General features: G+C 46.6%; 1 protein-coding gene across 1 annotated transcript in view; it reads left to right on the forward strand.

The window, feature by feature from the left end:
• The window catches only part of ROR1 (receptor tyrosine kinase like orphan receptor 1), a 151,614-nt gene that overhangs the window by 93,819 nt on the left and 42,785 nt on the right, over positions 1–15,010 (forward strand). Inside the window, exon 2 of the mRNA XM_058808585.1 lies at positions 9,061–9,132. Coding sequence (XP_058664568.1) covers positions 9,061–9,132 — 72 coding nt within the window. The remainder of the gene's footprint in view (positions 1–9,060; positions 9,133–15,010) is intronic.

Here is a 15,010-nt window from a genome sequence, read left to right on the forward strand (position 1 = left end):
CCCAGGTTATAAGGGTTTAATTGTGGCTCGCTGCTCTCCTCGTCCTCTGCAGTCGGCTGCGGCCCCCGAGCGCTGAGGCGCGAGGAGTTACGGCGTGCTGCGATTTATGGGGGATGTAAATGATTTCTTGTTTGCCCTCCCTTGGCTTGGCTGCCTCTGCCTTCTTTCAGGCCTTTGTGGGTGGATTTAGCGCAGTGGCACTGATGGAAGCCAGGGACAAGGCAGCAGGTGCAGCCCTGTCCAGGCACTTCATCCTCGTCTCCAAACACGTCTGTCCTGAGCACGTTCTGCTGGTGGGGAGGGAAATACACGGGAACCTGTGCCAGGAGAGGGGCAGGCCCCCAGGGTGCTTGTGCATGGCTTTGGGGCCTTCAGGAGAGCAAATTCCATGAGTAAATGTGGGCTCTGGATCACTTGGAGTCACAAGGATGCGTAGGTGTGAGAAACCGTACTCAATTTTGAAAAATTTAAAAGGTTTTTTAAACCTTTATCAAAAATACAACAGAAGACTGAATAGAGAAAATATTACAATGCTGGGAGTAGAGGATTTTTCCCACCATGTGCTCACCTACATGATGTAGGTTTTGCCTTTTAACCCTTTAGCCCTTCCCAAAGTTTTGTCCATCCATTCCTTCTTCACTGTCTAGAGGTGGAGATCACTGCCTGACATCTTGATTGGAGGTCAGATGTCACCATAGTGACAAGCAGACCCTCCCAAATGTCCCAGACCCAGGCCACCCCATGATAACAACACAAGGGGGGGAAAACAACAATAAATCTATAAAATCCCATATGTATAAAGTTTATAAAAGTTCTCCATATATACATGATATTTGCCTTTTAATTATGACATCGCATTATTCATTGATCACAGCAGGCTTTGCAAAGGTGGCTCTGGAGGGATCTCAGCACTTTTAAGGCTCCAGAACTTTTGGGAGGAAAAAATTCTTCATCTCAAACAGCCACAGTGTTGCCTCCCAATGCTCCTTCCATCCCTCCCTGGACTCTTCCTCACCATTCCTGGCACTGAAGAATTTTCACTTAACAGTGCCCCAGGACATCCTTCTCCTTCTCCATTCCCTCGTGATATTCTGATGGGGTTTTGTGACTCCTCTGTTTCTTGCCACATCCACCTCTGGACAAGTCCCATCCAGTAATTTCTTCCTGCTTTTGTCAGCTTTTTGCTTCCTTCTGTTGCAGTTTTCTTTGGGTGCTTCCCATTTCCATTCTTCTCTTCTCTTTTCTCTTCTCTTCTCTTCTCTTCTCTTCTCTTCTCTTCTCTTCTCTTCTCTTCTCTTCTCTTCTCTTCTCTTCTCTTCTCTTCTCTTCTCTTCTCTTCTCTTCTCTTCTCTTCTCTTCTCTCTAGAAAAGCTCAGGGCATGGAAAAAAATCCAGGTAGGTTTGGAGAGATTAAATTTCCATTTAATATGCAAATTCCCAGCCTTTGTAAATTTGCCTAACTAGCAGCTCTGCTGTGCCCTCTCCCAGTGTTACAACTCCAAGGATCCACCACACTCTGGATCCATATTCACTAAAACCTCTTTTTTTATGGCCAGGAAAACACGGTATTCCTCCAACATCTTCCTTCCACATCCCTCATATTTCAGACTAAGCAGAGTACAAATAATAATTTCTAGAAAAACCCCGTGAAAATCCTGTGAGTTGGTGCAGTGCGGGCTATCTCCGGCTCCACCTGAGCGGTGCCATCCCAGGAATGTGGTGCCCAAGTGCCCTGCAGAGCCATCCTGGGCACATTTCTGCAGCTCGGAGGCACAAAGGCTCCACTGTGAGCTGGGAAATGCTGGCCCTCGGCCAAGTGGCCATTTCTTTTCTTCACTCCCTGTCATTAAAGCTGTGGCTTGCTCCAGGGCGCAGCGTTTGGCTCTTCTTAAGTGGAACTGTTAACGACCCAATTTGGAGTAATGTAAAGTGCACCCGGATTCCACAGTGACTTCTAAATCCATCTCACGTTAATGATAATCTGTAATTAATAGCTGCAATCAAAAGGAATTGTAGGGCGGTAATTAGAAATTTAGGATTAAGGTATTAGCATATAAAACGGGCCTCTTAAAAACCTCTTCTTCCAAGAGATGGCTCCCATCCCGCGGAAGAAAACAATTTTTAACTGATATGACCTTAGCCAAAGATCAAGCTACTAAAAATACTGACTTGAGGAAGGCACCAGGCTGCTGCCAGAACATCTGACGGTATTTGAAGAGTTTGCAGACAGACGTAGCAATCGCATCATTTTCTGATGACTTTGAGATTCAAGAATTACGTTTTTGAGAAGGAGTTTTCATCTCCCCAGTAACCTTTTGGGGTGGGTTTTATAAACTTCATTTATATCCCATCCCTTCCATCTGTCAGAGCACCTCAACACCAGCAGCAGTGCTGAGGTGCTCTGATAGATGGAAGGGATGGGATATAAATGAAGTTCCTAACAATTTCCAGTCCTGCACTAAATGAAATCATCCCGCTGCACGTCTCCCTTTTGAGGCTGGAAATGAATGTCTGGTGGATTTGAAATCCACAGAGCCTGAATTGTTCACTGGTGTTGAAAATTTCCCTATCAAAAGCCAATTATTAACCTGCCCAGGTCTGTCAATGATGATAACACTGCAGATACAGAACAGGTAGATGTGCAGGAGTTTCACACTTTAGGAGCTGGAACAAAATTAACCATATGAAGGCTATTGGCACCCCGCAAATTCATCTCTTCATGGAGCAGCCTGGAGAGCTCCAGAGGGTCCTTCACCAGCAAAAAATGCATTTTGGACACGGTGATGACAGTTTGGAGCTATGGAGGAATCATTTAATACCTATGAAGAACAGCTGAGGGAGCTGGGGGGGGCTCAGCCTGGAGAAGAGGATGCTCAGGAGGGACCTTCAGGCTCTGCACAGCCCCTGACAGGAGGGGACAGGGACAGGATGGGGAACGGCCTCAGGCTGTGCCAGGGGAGGCTCAGGTTGGATATTGGGAAGAATTTCCCCATGGAAAGGTGCTCAGGACTGGAAGGGGCTGCCTGTGGTGGTGTTCACAGGGGTCCCAGAATGAGGGAAGAGATGAGGATCTGACTCCATGTTTCAGAAGGTTGATTTATTATTTTATGATATATATTATATTAAAAGAAAATTATATACTAAAACTATACTAAAAGAATAGAAGAAAGGATTTCATAGAAAGCAATAGAAAGGATAATAAAATCTTGTGACTGACCAGAGAGTCTGAGCCAGCTGACTGATTGGCCATTAATTAGAAACAACCACATGAGACCAATCCCAGATGCACCTGTTGCATTCCACAGCAGCAGATAACCATTGTTTGCATTTTGTTCCTGAGGCCTCGCAGCTTCTCAAGAAAAAAAAATCCTGGCAAAAGGATTTTTCATAAAACATCTCTGTGACAGCTGCCCAGGGAGGTCTGGAGTGCCCATCCCTGGAGGTGCCCAAGGAATTCCTGGCAGTGGCACTCAGAGCTCTGGGCTGGGGACGCGGCAAGGATCAGGCACTCAGAGCATCCTCCACATCTTTTCCAACCTCTGGGATTCTGGGATTCTGTGGCCTGGTAAACTCTGACCCTCTGGGTCTGCCCAGGCAAGGTTCTGGCAGAACCAGCTTTCCCTTTGCTGCCTCAGCCATGGAATCAGAGGGTTCAAGGAGCACAGCTAATGGGGAAATGCCATTGTGCAGAATTCCACCCTCCTCATCAGGGACAGCTTCATGAGGTCTGCTCTGGGGCAGATTTTATTGTGTGTAATTGTAGGCTCTTGTCATCCAAAATATTGAAAATGGCAGCTTCACCTGAGCATGGAGGCATCTTGTCAGAGTGTATTTTAACATGGACTGTTTTTTTAAATAATCCATGGAAGGTTTGTGCTGTGGGATGAGGATTAGTATCCATAGGTTTGATCTGTGCTATCACAGACTGTTAAAGGCAGCAGATTCTCCTTGAGAGACAACTGCCTTACCCAAAGAGCAGAAATGCTCAACAATTCCCCATCTCCTTTCACTTTTCCCTCACTCAACTGATTGCAGTATTCACAATTCCCACCTCTTTTGGAAAGAGAAGAATTCTAATGCAGACAGAGAGGAACTGATGTCCTGAAAATCCTTCCACATATTAAAGGTATAAGCAAAATTTGAGATATATTATAGAAATTTCAGGATGGTGCCAGCTTTTAAACAGACAAGAAAATTAGCAACTAATGGGTTGTACCCATTGCAGTTTGTCTAAATTTCCTTCAGCAGCTCCGGGGTGGGCTGTGAAAATGCTGGAAAGTGGCTGATTGCAAAATGGAATATCTGGGAGATCAGATGGAAACTGTGGGGAGCTCACAAAGGATCAGGGGAGCAGAGAATGCAAAAGGCAGAAAAGGAAGATGAGGGAGATAGAACTGAGAGGAAAAACAGCCAGGAGGCAGATCTGTGGGAAGATCCTGGAAGGGATCAGTCAGGTAGGAACCAGACAGAGGGAGAGATGAAGTGTTGGTCTGGAATGTGCAGAAAAGCAAAAAATACCGAGCACTTAGGATAATTAGCTTTTCTCCAAGTCTGTGTAGCTTTATCTGCCATTCCTGTTTCCCTGGAGTTCTGTCCAAGTGGGAGAGCTGAGGAGTTTGTTTGCTGGAGATTTTATTCCCTCTTTAAGGGGGATGTTGATGTTTCTGGTACATCTGCAGCTATAAAACGTTCATGGGTGATTTGGCCAAGAAGAGCTGCGCCTCCGTCCCCTGCGAGGCTGTCCTGCCCTGACCCTGCTGCCAGCGTGGGATAACTCCCCGTGTGTGTCTGCAGCCCTGTCTTGCCCAATCTTGTTTCTAATGTCTCGGGAAACTGGGCTTTTATCACTTCCTTAGGCAAATTCCTTCACTGGATAACAAAGCTCACTTGGGGAAGGCTTTCTGCTCAGAGTCAGCGAGAGGCTTGCAAATGGAAAACTCTTATGTTACACATGAATTCTGAACTGTTTATCTTATTATTCTGTCTTCTAACTCCTTCTCCAAACACCTCCTTGTTCTTTTTGCTGTTTTGGGTATCCTGCAGTGAGACCTGAATTGCAATCACATTCATTTTTCTATCAGGACAAAGAAATTACTCCTGATTATAGAAACAATTGTATCCATTTGGTATAGCATTGGGGTATGCCTGTGAAGGATGCACTTTGAATGCTTTGTTTGCATGTTTTAACAGGACTTATTTTGCACCTTAAAGAGGGTGGGATTTCCATCTCTGCCCCACAAGAAGGCCCATCCAGGCCATGCTCACACTGGATGTGTCCATTCCTCCTCTTAGCATCCATCATTCCTGGTGCCCTGGAGTCTGACAAGCAGGATATCCTCATTTCCAGACGTACTTTGCTCTCTCCTTTTTTCTGCACAACAGATTTATTCCCCATTCAAATTTCCAATTATTTCTGGGCTTGATGTCACCTCAGTTATCTTTCTTTGAGTTATTGTCTCATCCTACAAATGCAGGTACAGCTTTTTGTAAACCTAACTGAAGTTTATTTAATCACAAAGGCTTTACAAGGCCTGACGTGTGAGATTCACTCCACACTTGTGCAATAGGGTGATAAAATCACATCTTGGCCAACTCCTCTGTGGGAAGTGTGTTTGAATACACTTTACTTGGCTTTTCACGGCCTGTTGTGACTTCTCATTAACTTAAACCCAATGTTTCTTCATGGGTTGGAACAGATAATTATCTTGCCAGTGTTAAGAAGAGTCATCATTCATCTGGAATTATTCCATGGATAAATAGAACCTTAACAGGATAATGGCTCTGTTTGCTGATCACATTTCTCAGGCTGACTCTTCTTCCAAACAAATCTCATTGTTCAAGGTGAAGCTGGGCATTGGGGAAATTTTAAGAAGTAAGAATGAGTTTTTAATTGACTGAATTCAAAATTCAGTTGCAATATTGAAGGGACAAGAAGAAGCAGCCTCAGGCTGTGCCAGGGAAGGGCCAGGTTGGACACCCCAAGGAATTTCCTCATGGAAAGGGTGGTCAGGCACTGGAAGGAGCTGGAGTCCCCATCCCTGGATGTGTCCAAGGAACAAGGGCTGGTGACAAGGTGGAGACTTGGCATTGATGACCTTGGAGGGCTTTTCCAACCTCAGTAGTCCTGTGGTTCTGTGATCTGATATTAAACAGATTTTTCCCCCTATTTTGAGGAGGTGGCAGGCAATGGGCAAGTCTGTGCCAGTGCCCCAAATGCTGTGAGCAAATCCCTGACTCATCCCTTCCCAGGGCTGGCTGGAACTCACCTGGAATTATCCCAGAGCCTCTCCAAGGGGAGGTGGCACCACTCTCACTTTCATGCCCAGCTATCCTGAGTCATCACAGGCAGAAATGGAATCCAGGGATGTCTCCTGCACCTTTTTTTTTTTTGGATGTTTTCCCCTCCTGCACTGGGGTGGTTTGTTCCTACATGCTGTAGCTGCTCTGTGAGTTCCCTTCAATAAATAAAGTGGTTATTATGGGCACAGTGATGCTTTGCTCTTCTTTGGAACTTTAGTTGAGGAATGTCAGAAAATCAGCAGTCACCAGCCTGCAGAACTGCCACAAATGGGAAACTTTGGTCATCTAATGTGGTTTCTCCTGCAGCTGAGCTGAGGGGTGTCTGCTCTGTGAGATTCATGTTTTCAAAGCCTGGTTAAGAAAGCATCAATATGAGCACTCTGGAGTTTTAAAAACCAAAATACTGCATGTGGTCATTATGTTGTCAGTTCTGGAGTTTTAAATAACAAATGCTGCATGTGGTCACAGTGTTGTTAGTACTTTCTGTGTAATTTTGGTGAGTGTGTGGTACCTGTTGGCAGAATTGAGTTGTTTTGTGGGCTCTTGACACTGAAATATTTCCAGGTGAGCCAAAGTAGCCACAGAAAATCCATTGTGGAGTGCCAGATGTGAGTGTGTGACTGAGGAAAGCAATGTCTGTGGGTTTGAGCTGCGGACACAGGGAGGAACCACTTTGGTCCCAGTGATGCCACCTCACATCCCACTCTTGGAGGGGTTTTTGTCCCATTTCTTGGCCAGGAGAGCTGGAAGGGTGAGGAGGGACAGGGAACCAAGCATCCCAACCTCTGGCACAGCCTGGCACCCACCAGCTCCTGGGCAGTGTCTGCTCACTGGTTATTTGTCACCTACCCCCCATGACAGCAGTACTGGCACTGCATCTGCTTTTTTATCCCTAAACCCTGCATATTTAAGCCATATGGTCCCAAAAATATGGGTTAGAGAAGGGTGATGTGGGTTACACAAGCTCAGCTGTTATTTAAAAGCAGAGAGTGAGAAGGGATGGGCCCAGGGGCCAAAACGTCAGCTGGTGCCATCGGGTGCCACCGCTGGCTGTGGCACTGCCCAGGGCTGTCCCCAGCAGGGGTTCTGCCCTGGTCTCTGCTCCTGGGGAAGTTCTGATGCCTTCAAAGCCCGTGTTTACACTGGGAATACTTGGCAGAGCACTGGATGAGCAGAGCTGCCAGGTGGGCTTTTAAGCCAGGCTTTATTTATAAAGAGGGCACGGGCTGGGGGTTTGTGTGACCTGGTGTTTACAATTCCTTGTGAGTTTTTAATGAAATAGAAGAGCTGCCAACACATCAAATAAAGGCAGAACAGCTTTGCATATCCTTGCATGCCATGTTTTATGAGTGAAATCTGGGAATAAGCTAAAGGATGGTGTCAAAGCAAAATGGATGCACTTCAGAGCACTCCCGTTCTCTAACTCAGATCCCAGCTCTGCTTTCCCTGTGCATCTCTGAGACCACCCAGCACTGGGGTCCCTCCAGGGTGCAGGATTGGGCTGTGGGATGCTAATTTTCAGTGAATTTTCCATGGCTGGCACCCTGAGCACTGCTTGGTTTGATTTCACCTTCCCTGTCCCACACTCAGCTGTCCAACATCGCTCTCCTCCTTCTCCAGGTCAGGTTCCTCAGGGCTGGCTGTACAAAGGGAATCAGGAGGTGCTCTGCTTTCCCATGCCCTGGAATGTGTGTGCACACCCCTTCTTCCCACCCTCCCACAAAGCTCTTATCAAATCTGTGTCTCCCTGGGGGATGACCCCAAAAGCCTCCCCTGATGCCTCAGCAGCCTCACAGGCTGCAGGTGGATCTGCTAGCAGAGGGAGACACTAAATCCTGGATGAATTTGGATACAGGGAATGTTCTACTTGACTAGAGCTGAGGCAGGACATGCTGGCTTAACACCACCCTCCCTGTGATTTGCTGTTTCAAATACAAGTGCAGACTTAAATCCATAAATATATAGGTACAAGTAGTAAGTATAAGACTTAAATCCATTCAGCTTTTTCCTGAAGAGGAAGGAATTCTCCCAGCAATGAGCAGTTGCTGCTGGGGTTCAGATCCGTCCTTCCAGCCCTGTTAACTTCAGTGTATAAATCACATATCAGGTTTTATCTTTTCTGTTTTCACATTCTGTGATGCTTCAGTGTGTGGGTCTGGGTTCACATTCAGGGATGCTGAGCTCTGTGCACAGAGCAGGGAGACAAAACAATTCCTGCTCCAGCTGGGCACCAAGGACAAATGACCCAAATCTCAGCCCAGGAGCACAAACCCCGTGGGCTGGAGAGAGAAAAACAAGCAGGGTGGGACTGCAGGGCTAAAGCTGGAATGGGACAATGAACTGCAAGGTGCAAATGGAGCAGAGCTGATCCCAGGGACAGAGCCCGTGCCCACTCGTGCATTTTGGGGCCATTTTGGTTCATCTTGGGTGCAGCCCTGGCTGGGCTCTGGTGCTGCCCAAGGTGGGTCCATGGAGGAGATCCTTGGAATCAATCCCTGCTTTATTCTGGAACTCTGCCCAGCCTGCACAAGGCATCAGCTGTTTAATTAGCACGAGGCCTCACAAGGATCAGCATTGCCAAATGAACCCCAGCCCTGGCCCGCTGCCTTCTCCCCCTTGGCTGCTCCTGCTGCCCAGATGGCTCAGCCTGCCAGCACGCAGCATCAAATCATTTTATTCCTATGACAGCAACTTGATTCCTGATGATATAGGATCCATATATTAACAGCATCTCATGGTTTTTCTCTTTTCCCCTTCCAGGAGTGAATTCCTCGCTTGTTGCTGATTTCATGCCCACGTCCTCATGGAACATCTCAAGTGAATTAGATAAAGGTGAGCAGGCAAAAAAAAAACCCCAAAACCACCTGAATTCAGATTTTAAAATCTCCATTTTTCTTGACTTGACCAAAGCAGCAAACAAAGGGGGTCAGGAAGTATTCAAGATAAACCTCATTTGCCTCGGGATCATTTGACATTTAATTCCCTGTGGTTCTGTGATTTCTGGAGATTGCTGTGTTCATTCCTTGTACCAGGAAAATATTCCACAGGGCAAAAATATTTCAAGATGCTCTGTCACACACTTTTTCTGGTGGATCTTTGGATTTGAACTCAAAATTCACAGGCATTAGGCACTGAGTTTGCTCTGATGTGTTTTATTACGAAATTTTGAGGCTTTAATAATGAAAAATACATTTGCAGGTGGTAATTAGGTGTAATTTGGAGCTCTCCAAGGGGTATATATTGTAAAAAAAATGAGAGGTTTATAACTCTCCTTAATTTTGTAAATTAAGCGCTGCTAATTTAAGGCAAATGGATGAGATTCCCTCATTGCTGAGATTTCCTCATTCCTTCAGTGGCTGCAGCTCCAGAGTCAAACCTGTGCGTCTTTGAGGATGCTCTTAGCCACCCTCACTGCAATTTGTCGACCACTTTTCATTTGCCAACCATTTACTGCTAAGATGGAAATTTCCCACAGTGGAATTCTGCCCCAGATGGTTTTCCCAACTGTTTTTGTATGTTTTGTTACTGTTTTTTTGAACATGTGCTCATAATGTTTGATGTTTATGTATAAATATGTTTTCTGTGCTTAAGGATGAGGAGAATATGTAATATTTGGGTTGATCCTTTCACATCTGCCTTCCCAGCAGGGAAGGAGCAGGACTTTGTGGTGATCCAGGACACAGTGGGGAAGATGAAAGTCAAAGGGTGGGAATGTTGCTGGTGGGAAAGGGAGGAAAGCTTACGGTCATCAGTAGAGAATTCCCAAATCCCAGTAAATTTCTGAGGGAAGGAGTTGACACCTCCCACTGTCCCAGGTGCTCCAAGCCCCACCCAGCCTGGCCTTGGACATTTCCAGGGATCCAGGGGCAGCCACAGCTGCTCTGGGCACCTGTGCCAGGGCCTGCCCACCCTCCCAGGAAAGGATTTTTCCTGATATCCCATCTAAACCTCCTCTCTTTCCATGATTCTTCCCTCTTTGGCAGCTTTCTTTGGTGTTTCAGAAAGCAGGAAATAATTAATGGCCTAGAAAAATCAAACTGAAAAGTTTGAAAATGCCAGAGAAGGCAAAACTTTGACTTAGGAGAGCCCAAGCACTGTGTGATTGAACCATCTCTCCACGGCACCTGTTGCTGAGCTGCAGATATTGTCAGGAACAGGTAAAATGAATTTCCCGGCTTCTAATCCACCTGGAATGTGGCAATTAGCAGGGTTTGGGCTGAGCCCCGCATTCCTGGGGGATTACCGGCCCTTTGCTGCGGCTCATTAGCCTTTACAGCGCCGGCAGCTGCCACGCCCCAGCTCGGATTTACATACGGGATTAAAACAAAGCCTTGGTGCCCGAAAAGCTTCGTCAGAAGGGCGGCTTCTGCCAGCAGAGGCACGCAGGTTTTGTCTTGTCTCACCCGGGCTTTCATGTGGGAGCTGCTGCTGCTGATTCCCTCAAAGCCTGAAACTGCAGCTTGGACCAAGCCAAGCCTTGGGCAGCACTGGAAACCTCCGAGGGGAAAATGAGGCTCGGTTCCCATTTGTTTTGCATCTCAAAGAGTGTCTTGGCTTGAACAGACAGGTGTCTGCTAAGGAAGGCAGGAGCATCCTGTGAAATTGAGAATGGAAACGCCCTCCCTCCAGAATTACTAAAATTTTGAAATTAAGGGGCTCTCAGGCAAAGATATGGGAATAGGAATAACATTTTCTTTTATTAGGAAAATTAAAATACTGTGTTTTATTAGGAAAATTAAAATACAAATGCAATAGTACAAACAAACTAAGAACAAACCACTGCCAGAGTCAGAATTCATCCTCACCCACTGTGTGTCAGGGTGGTGGCACAGTCCCATCCCATGGTGGTGGCACAGTCCCATCCCATGGTGGTGGCACAGTCCCATCCCATGGGGGCTCAGCCCTCCTGCAGTGCCAGCTGTGGTTCTGCTGCAGCAGGGATCCTGCACAAGGGGGGAGTTTTCCTCTGCAGCTCCAGGGCTGCTGGAGATGGGCCTGGAATTCCTCTGGGAGTGCAGGGGGCAAAGGCTGCTGTGGTGCCCCAAACCTCAGATTGTACCCAGGTAGGAATGCTTGGCCCCTCCCCTGGGCGGAGCATCTCCCCATGGGATGATGGGATTGGATCAGCCATGCAGGGACACTCACTGGCCATGGACAGAAGATAATTAATAATTAATGGCCCATGAACAACAGAGATCTCCTGGAGGGAGGATTGGTTGTGGAAGAAATAAAGAAAACTGCCCAATGAATGGAGATAACTGCCCCACTACTGACAGATGGGGACAGAACACACAGCCCCAGCCACACCTTGCATTTCCAGCCCCAAAAAAGGAGTCAAAATCCACTTGTCTTCCAGGAGGTTGCAGTACTCCAGCGTCACAGTAAAACTCATTTTAAAGCCTGTTAAGTTCACCACATGAAAGTGGTTTCCAAGCAGATTTCCCAATTAAATCCCTGCCTACTCTAAGTGGCTCCAGCTCTACCTGCTGCCTTTTGGAAATGAGCATCTCCTCCTCCAGCCTGTGCCCCGTGCTGGGGAAGGAGGAGCAGCTTGATAATAATATTCTGCATTTTGAAATAATGACTTAATTTGGTGCTTTCCCTCGCCGGTTGAGTTCTGCAGTGATTATCTTACAACTGAGCCCCATTCAGGTTTCAATTTCTATTAAATAAGCTAAATCGACAGCATTAAACAGTTGCCTGTTTATTCTTTTTAGCAGGAAATGAATTTAAAAGAGACGCAGCCACCCGTGAAGAGCTGTTGAAAGCAACGATTGATGGGAGGGAGGAGGTGGTTTCTCACCAAAACCTTAAAAAAACAAACAAACTGGGCATAAAAATAAAAAATAATCACTTTTTAAATGGGAGAGATTTAGCTATGAGCATTTCTCTCTCTTTCCCTACTAGTAAACCATGGTGTGCAGAGGGAATGCCACGAGGGAGAAAGAGAAATGAAAATACGATCCTATAAATATTTAATTCTATAAGGAGAAATAAGTGAAGTTTGGGGGAAAAAGGGGGCTGTGGTGGTAGGAAAAGCCCCATTCCAGGGTGGTATGCATGGTGGAGCTTTTTACTCACAGGTTTTTGGTTGAGATTCCCTTTGGTGGGGGGAGCCTGGAGCAGCCCCAGGTGGGAGATCTCCCGTGGGATCGTGGTTCAAGAGGCTGGAAAAGCCTCATCTATGTGCTCCTGCACAGTGATTTCTCCTTGGATTTCTCTTCCCTGAAAATTCCTCCCCTTCTGTCCCCTCTCACCACCAGCTCCTGCTCCAGCTCCCAGTTTCCCATCTTCTCTTCCTTCTTTAGAAAGGTGAAGAGCCCTGCATTCAGCTGCTCCTATCCCACGAAACAGATCATGGGAGGAGAGGCTTCTCCTTCTTCCTTCCATCCCACGTCAGTTTATTTACAAAGCAATAGGCGTGAATAGGAATGGGAGCCTATTTACATCTGCCACACTGGAGGAATTGTCTGGGATCTCTTCATCCTTAGGCAAAGATAATATTGGAGCCCTTGCCAGGAAAGGGTCAGCTTTGGAATATTATTGTAACTGAGTAGGATTCAGCTTCAGTGGCTGTTCATTCTGCAGGGCTGATAAGAGAGTGATGCAGCTGCCCTGGAATGGGTCCCCCAGTGCCCCATTCCCACCTGCAGCCTCCTCCAGAGCACAGGGACGTGTCCTGCCTGTGCCTGCGCTGCAGCTCATTTCTTCTGTTGGTTCCTCCTCCTCCTCCCAAGATCTCTTCCTTGGTCCTTCAGCTTCCAAAGAAAACCATTGCTGTGAGTTTTTGCCTGTTTCCCTTTTCCTTTCATGGCCTATCAGCTCTGGCAAGCAAATATTTTGGAACCATTTCCATTTCCAGACATCCACCATACCAAGCCCAGACTCTGAGCCCAGACCCACAGCCCTTCCCAATGCCTGGAACCAACATTCCCTGGAGAGCTGGGCAGAAGACTCAGCTGGGATTTATCCTGAACATTCAAAGGCATATCAAGGATCGCTTGATATCAGTGGGCTGGGGATGCACAGCCCAAAATGAGTGTGGAGGGTCCAGAGAAGGGGTGGGAGAGGTGCAGTGTTTGGGACTGCATGTCCTGAACTTCCTGGAGATCCTGGTGTGGGCAGAACATTCCTGGGAGGGCTGGACGGCAGCTCCAGCACAGCAGGGGGAAAATGCAGGCAGTGGAAGGTCTGCAGGACATCAGGGCTGCAGCCAGGCTGCTCATGGAGCCTTTGGCTCACCCTCACCGACAAACCCAGGCTGAAGCTGCCACCTTGGCACATCCCCCCAGGCAGGGAAAGGACCTGGCTGGGAGCTCTGTGAGGGAAAATCTCAGTCATCTCCCAGGGAGGATCTGACTCTTAGGCAAACTGCATCCCAAACAACATAAACACACCCAAACGTGGGGAAAACCAGGTGGGTCGAGGCCTCCTGCCTTTGGCCCCAGTCCTTCAGAGATTCCAGATTCTCCTTTGAAATCACTGGATGCGAATTTGATCCCTGTGCTGAAAGGGGAAGAATTACAGCTTTCACATTCATGCACAATTTACCTTTCTATTTTCCTTTATTATCTGGGGGATATGGGGTAAATCAGGCTCCCCTGGTGGGGCTTAGGGTTCTGATTCGATTTGTGGGGTCCCGTTAGTAGCAGGGCAGTAAATTACTGCTACTTTGTTTGAAAATTTTTTTAGCCACAGTACATTAGCTCCTTTTGTTTGCTTTTCCACTGACGGAGTGCACGTTTTTATTTGAGAATTTGTGTTTCTTGAATGTCTCATTTATAAATAATACAGGGTGTGAAATTCGAAGGTCACAGAACACAGCCTGAAAATGAAACCGCCCTGAGTAACTTTGGGCTTTCTGGGCAAAAATCTTTCACAAAAACTGCACTTACATCAAATTCTTTGTATAATCTGGGTGTGTGCAGTGAATATTGACCATTATACATAAGGTAACTATATATAATAACCTTTTCCTGGCTCATCCAGCTATCTTTGTTTATTTGAAAGATTGATAGATCAGAGGGTCAAGGGACGTGTTTTATTGTACGTTTCTGTTCCAAATTTCCTGACATTTTTGGTTGAAAAAAAAAATAGACCTTTAAAAGGCACAGAAAGGGCTAATAAGAACCAGATCCTAAAGTGATGCTATGTCAAAATGTCAGAAATAACAGCTTTTCTTTGACTCCACAGCATTAATCTTGAGGCACATACCTTTCCATCCACCCTCCCTTTAATGATTGGGTTTTTCTTTGTGGCTCTTTACTGCAGAGCAGCTTCTAAAGTGACAACAAAATCTCTTGATGGTTTTCAGTAGTTGGCTTTATAGCTGGATGTGGACATTTGTTTACCTATTCCAAATCACTTTTTTTTTTTGGTGATAAAGTTTAGAGGTTTCCTACTTGGGCTATAAAACTGGTTCCTGAGTAAAGAAAAGCTTCATTTCCCCTCAAAGTGACCTCTGAGACATCTGTCCTTAAAGCTCAGAGGTGTCTGGTGAAAGGAGGGGCAGAAGCAACTCTCAAATGCATCCAGGAGTTCATGGAGGGCAGGGAGTTGCCCAGTTCCCACCCAAAAGCAGTGGGATTCAGGTTCCAGATAATTTTGTGGAAGTCTGGCTTCCCTCCACAAACCCAGCGCCGTCTCTGAGCTGCCAATTATCAGAATATCAAAATTAATTCTGGGAATCCCAGTTACAGTCACACGTGGA

The sequence above is a fragment of the Ammospiza caudacuta genome, chromosome 7 (genome assembly GCF_027887145.1).
Source record: "Ammospiza caudacuta isolate bAmmCau1 chromosome 7, bAmmCau1.pri, whole genome shotgun sequence".
Lineage (NCBI taxonomy): Eukaryota > Metazoa > Chordata > Aves > Passeriformes > Passerellidae > Ammospiza > Ammospiza caudacuta.